General features: G+C 39.1%; 1 protein-coding gene across 4 annotated transcripts in view; it reads right to left on the minus strand.

Annotated features, from left to right (window-relative positions):
• The window catches only part of CNNM2 (cyclin and CBS domain divalent metal cation transport mediator 2), a 106,139-nt gene extending 99,877 nt beyond the window's left edge, over window positions 1–6,262 (minus strand). For 3 of the 4 annotated variants that reach the window (XR_015743505.1, XM_026704695.2, XM_087932802.1), the window contains exon 1: window positions 4,471–6,253. Coding sequence is in view for 3 of the 4 variants with exons in the window: in XM_026704695.2 (XP_026560480.2) it covers window positions 4,471–6,106 (1,636 nt within the window). In the remaining variant the exon portion in view is untranslated. Of the gene's footprint in view, window positions 1–4,470 lie in introns of all 4 variants that reach the window. The other variant, XM_087932803.1, reaches the window with a different exon arrangement.
• Window positions 6,263–6,637: the final 375 nt, after the last annotated feature.

Here is a 6,637-nt window from a genome sequence, read left to right on the forward strand (position 1 = left end):
TTCCACTCTGTGGTCCACAGAACCCTATAGTGGCAAGAGGACCTGATGGGCTTCTGTGAAAGACTAAAGACAAAAAAAAGTTAATTTGAATGCAGCAAATGTTGCATTGCGTAGAGCTTTGAGTTTTGGTAAAGGGTATCAAAGTTTCAAATTCCACAATTGGAAAATCCCAGTATAGATGCTAACAACTGAACAATACAGTACCATATTTATTTCAAAGGGCTGTTTTCCCATCCATAAATAAGTTATTTTCAAAATGGAACTGTCCTATATACATTAAGAATGTGGATAAAAAAGGTAATTTTCTCTGTCCCATTTTCCTTGAATGAGAAAGACTGTCTAAAATCTGAAGGCAGTTCTTTTTAATATACTAACAGTTCTTGCTCTTTCAGCAAAAAGTCACAAAGTAAAAATCAAAATTGACTTAGTTGTACTTTTGTCAGAATAAAGGCTACTTTGCACCTCTACTACAATACTAAGTAGAAATGTGTAGCCTTTTCACCTTCTGATATTCTAAACCTTGCACAGAAAAATCCCCCAATTTTCAGAGCCTTGGATGCAAACTGAAGCGAACATATTAACAATCCATTTACATAATTTCATTTTTCATAAAGAATGTAGAGTGAGGAGAGAAACAGAAACTACTTGTATGTATTCACATAATAGGATACTTAATGAAACACTTTATCAATGCAGGAGTACTTACTGGAACAAATAATGGTCACCCAATCACTCAGGATAAATATGCATAAAAGAATCCAGTAATGAAATTATTTATTACTGAAATTTTCATCAGATTGTATCACATTCATATCCTAATTCATATTAAGCTTTAATCACATTCATATCAGATATTCCTTAAGATTTAACCTACATCACCAGTCTCTCAACAATACATATCCACTCCTCTATCATTAGATGACGACTAGAACAGGACTGACCCAAATTCTGTTCATAAAATCAAATATCAGACCACTGAATTTACTTCTTAGCATATTATGTGAATTCACTTATTGTGATTTATTTAATAAAACATATTTAAAGAGTGACAACATAATGGGAGAATCGAGTGTGTATTTCTATTATTGGGAATAATAAGGAAGTATCTGGCATTATACGCAATGCAGGACTCTGTTGATTAATTTGTAAGCTGCTGGTGTCTTACCTTCAGAGATGTCTTGCATCTTACAAAAAAGGACTTTAGCCCACACATTCAAAACCACTGATATTGGGGGAAGGAGATGTCAAAGCATTGAACTAATCATGTTAAGATTAATTAGTAAGACTTCTCTGGTGTTCTGCTTATCTCTTGGGGGGGGGGGTGATTTCAAGTTGAGGAAATATAGAGGGCAACCTGTTTTTGCCACAAGTGTTCATAATGTTACAGTATTTTGCAGAGTCAATCACATAAATGGAAACTTGCAAAGACTGTTTTACACACAGATTTGTTAGAACAAAAGGCGTAAGAATTGTTATAAAATAACAAAGACAGCATGAGATATGTTAATGCACAACACAATTTGAATATTAATTTAGAAGCAATTTTTCCATTTAAGAAAAATAACCTATTTAAGTACGACAGCAAAATAATATTTTAATCCATCCCACACAATATTACAATAGCTTACTAAATTTAGGGATCTCTCATTTTGAAAATAAATCCATCTCTAGCAGCAGCTTTTCAGAATATATCAGTCTCTGAAAAAAGAATATTAGATATTATGTATCATGTTTTTATAAATATAATGAATTTGACATATCTAAACAGAATTGTATAAATTAATCTTTAGATAAACTTGTTATTGCCCTGAAGGAAAATTTTGTAGACATAGTATCTTCATTTTAATCATAATATATTTCACTAACACCTGAGCAAACTAGGTATATTGACTGAGAAATAATCCTTCTATTCTTAATAATAATCTTATCCCTTAAAAAATGTTTAAGGGACTGAGTAGAAAGACCGAAAAACAGAAGTGTTATTTTATATGTATTCGTTACTTTGTTAATAAATCTATCCTGCCCTCTCATTTTAGCTTCTATAGTGTGTGGGGTGGGGGTGGGGGGGTGTATGTTTTACATACATACATACATACATGCATGCATACATACATACATACATACATGCATGCATACATACATACCACTGTTTAGTTTATATAAAATAAAACCATCCAAAAGCACTTGTTTTGTAAGATGGGTGAATATATAAATTTGACAACTAAATAAATAAAACCAAAATATTAAACTGTAGATATAATTATAAATTCAACAAGACTGCTTTAATGGTATTCTAGACATTAAACTATTACTAAAATGGGGAAAATGTATTATTTGCTACAGCTTCAGGATTAGATTGCAGTACAATCTCACTAAATTCACTGTTCATCAATTATCAGTCTTGGTTCTTATTCTAGAATAAACAATCTTGGTTCTTATTCTAGAAAATACCAAGTGATTATAGGATAGATTACCTATACATTACCAAATGTACAGATAGATTGTCTATACATAATAGATTACCAAAAAAATTTATCCACCAAAACATATTCATTTGAAAAATGAAAAGAAAAACAAAATCAGAGCGAATAGAAAACTGAAAGATGGGTTAACTTTTAAATGGAAAAAGCTAAAGATAAGTGTTTGAGACTGGCATTATTTAAAATCTAACTAGTAGTTTACTGCCTACAAATCACCAACTGAGTGCAAAAGTTCAGCTAAAGAGTAAGTACCACTTTGAGAAAAGGTTAACTCCAGCAGTAACCTGTTTATCCAAGTACTAATCAAGAGATGACGTTGAATCCAACTATCTTCAAATATATTTTCCTTGCAAGAATTTGATCACAATTATCTTTAGATTGATAACCTACTCTAAACATTCAGAGTGCTTGACCCACATAAATGCTCAGAAACTAAGCAACAGTTATACCTTTCACTATGGCTTCTCAACTTAATTGATCCCAAAGTCCAGCCAAACAAGTAGATTTTAGAATAGTTCTAAATGATTCTCAGTACTGGCAGTTTGCAGTTGAAAAGAAATTCATAACAGGAGAACCAATAAAATGTGCTCTTGCTCACCAAGCTGGAGAAAAAGATAGTATCATTCAGAAGATGCCATCAGTGATTTCTAGTTAACATAACAAGATACAAGATGAAATGTGATGAAATTATATAAATCACACACACCAAACTATTTTTTAAAAACGTTCATGATTGCAGAGCAGACCAGCTTCCTCTCTCAAAAATCAAGTGCATTGCATAACTAAGTCAGATGATTTGGACACCTGAGGAAGAAAATATCCCCGGCAGTAAAAATAGGCACCAATAATAAATTAAATAAATAATAGTTTACAATGTTTTGTGACAACCAGAATCAGATACCCAAGCAAACATCTCTCTTTATAGCTCGAGACAATCATGTCAGCAGAGTGGCAGTGTGCTAGGCTAGCAGTGGAAAATATGAACAATATTTTAAACAGAAGTTTTGCGATGTTAAAAACAAACTCAGTAACAACTTAACACCAATGTCTATTAGTAAATATAAATTATTGAAAGACATTTCACAAAATTTGTAGAAAAAAATCTACCTAAAACATTAACACAGTATAAAAGTCATAATATTGGATGACTTCTTTAGTTTTAACTTTCATGTACAGTATAGATACATTGAGGATCCATAACCACAATTCCCAATCATGTGTATGTGCACAATGCGAAAAAAGCCAATATTAACTAACATTATTATTGACCTAAAATTTTAACTGTATATAAGCATTTATGTATGATCTCTGTATCATACACATCTACCAAAGTTTTTACTATATAAACAGAGGCTGTATTATTGCGACTAGTGAATAGTTAACAAATAGTTGTTAAAGGAAACAAAAATTGTTATTCAAGGAAAAATAACCTGAGATGTAAAACTAGTAGCCAATAGTAATACATTCAAGTCTAAGATAAACATCAGATAAGTAAAAGTTCATATATGGCATGATGCACATACCAGGCATACATTATTATTGAAAGAGAATGTTTGTTATTTATTACTTTAGCCTATACATTTGGATACAACCTGGGCCCATAAATTCCTCTTGTTTCTTGAAATATTAGCAGTCATAGGTGCACATAAGACGGATGATGAGTCCAGGTTGGAGTCACAATTCAGCTTAATATCTTAATACCCACTGGACACTAAAAAATCTAAACTGATCCTTAAACTACATTCAATACATACATATGAACAGAAATGATGGAAGCTGTAGATTAAAGTTTATGAACACAAGGAAAATACGTGCAAGAGAATCAGTTTACTATTCTGAAGTATACCATATAAACGCCAAATGTTAAGCACAGAATTTAATATCCCCAGAACTTCATCCTTCATTGTAATAATCAAGTACCTTCCATACTCCTGAAGCTCCTTTTCACATTTTCCTTCCCCACTCCCTTCACCAGCCACCATCATCCCACCTTTTTTGAATTCCTCAAGCATGGCATCAAGCTTGGTGTCATTGAAGACAAAGTGCAGTGGGTGGTTATAGAAACGTGTGATGGTCTTGAGTGGAGTGCAATCATCAGGATCCACAAAAGCTAAGTCTTTGACAAAAAGAAGGTCCACAATATTAGAGCGGTCTCCTTCAAAAACCGGGATACGTGTATAGCCACTCTCCATGATTTCAGACATAGTGTTGAAATCAAGTACAGCTTCAGCAGTAATCATGAAGCAATCCCGGAGAGGAGTCATTACATCCTCCACCGTTTTGGTGCGCAACTCCAGCGCTCCTTGAATTATATTCAATTCTTCTTTGACCAAATCATTGTAAGGATCAGTGACTCTTAACATTTCAAGTAGTTTCTCACGGTTATAGACAGTACCAATCTCTTGCCCTAAAACACAGTCCAGCAGTTTGCTGACTGGATAAGAGGCTGGAAAGGTCATCATCATAAAGAACTTCGTAAGGAAGATGGTGTTGGCACCCACAGCCAGACCATGCCGGGAACAAATAGCCTGTGGCACAATCTCACCAAAAATGACAATACCAATGGTGGATACTACCACTGCCACCAGTCCAGAACCTGCAATGTCATCGAGCAGGATGGTAAGGGTAGTATTGACCAATACATTACCCAAGAGCAAAGAACAGAGCAAGTAGTTGCCCTGGCGACGCACAGGCTCAATGCGCTTAGCATAGTTTTTTTCTTTTTCTGTCCCACAATTCTGCACAATACGCAACTCCATAGGATCAAGAGCCATAAGTCCCAGGTTGAGACCACTGAACATGCCAGAAAGACACAACAGGAGGGAGATGAAGATCACCTGAAGCCAGAAGGGTAACAAGAATTTCTTCTCCTCACCTACAATCATCTTGGTGTCCTCACCATCATGATAGATCCAGGTGGTCTCAGTCCAGGGCCCTCCATCAGGACCAATAATGCCACCTCCACCACCGGGGCTCCCGGCCACGCTCCCCGCCCCTCCTAGGATAGCAGGGGAAGACACAGAGGTACACAGGTAGTAGGACTTGCTTTTTTCCGTTTTGCGCAACGGCTTGATATCGATCTCGATGATCCCCGAGGTCCGGCGGTTGAGGGTGATATGCGGGAGGATGATGATGTCCGACGTCCGGATGCCGCAACGCTGCGGGGCCGACGACATGGAAGCCACGGGGACCGGACCGTCTTCCTGTTCAGCTGGCGGCCGCCTGCCTTCCCCATCCATCCACCGTTCATGCTCGGTGAACGCGATGCGGGACCAGGTCTCGTTATTGATATTCTGCCCGTAGACCCGCAGTTTGACACGAGTTCTCTCGCTCACCCGGAGCACTCCCTTTTCCATAAAGGACACGTCGTCCGTGTCCTCCAGCCGTAACCCGATTATCACCGTTTCCTCAGATTCAGATGCCCCGGGCAACAAGGAGGAGGAGGAGGAGGAGGAAGAGGCGGCGGCGGCGCGAGCGGGCTGCTCTCCCAGGCACCGGCTGAGGAGAATCCCTAGCAGCAACGGCAGCAGCAGCGGCGACCGCGGCAGCATCCGCGTCTCCCTTTCGCCGCCTCCTCCCGGCCCTGCCATGAGCCTGGGAGCGACCGCTGGGAGCGGCGCGGCCATATTCCAGTAGATAAAGGTCAGTGGTAACCCGGCCACAGTAAACTGAGCGACCTCATTGTGCCAGCGCTTAACGAGGAGAGCCAGGAGCGAAGTCTTCGACGGATGACAAGCGACTGCCGGACCTGGGCCAGGAGCTGCTCCAACCCCTACCCCGAAGGGGACGGGGAGGGGGGGAGAGAAGAGACCCGCGCGTGCGCATCAACCAATGAGGTGAATGCTAGCGAGGCAGCGGAGGGTGCCGATAAAGAACAATCATCCAATCAGATCGCTCATGAATACAGGGTGGGGACGAGGGCTAGCCGGCCGGTAGGTCAGCCTTCCACTTTTTTTCGTGGTTGGGGGCGGGTGAGGAGACAAGTCCCTGCGCTACAGATAGAAGCCGGGGGAGGTTGTTGTCCCCCCCCACCCTTTCTGCAGCGAAAGCGGCAAGGAGACTCGTCCGACTCGGTTTATCTTGGGCTTCTTCCCAGAATCCACGACTTTAACCGAACCGATGTTAACCCTGCCTATACTGTTGATCATTACTCCGCA

This window comes from Pseudonaja textilis, chromosome 4 (assembly GCF_049901715.1).
Source record: "Pseudonaja textilis isolate UNSWEBS1 chromosome 4, rPseTex1.2, whole genome shotgun sequence".
NCBI lineage: Eukaryota > Metazoa > Chordata > Lepidosauria > Squamata > Elapidae > Pseudonaja > Pseudonaja textilis.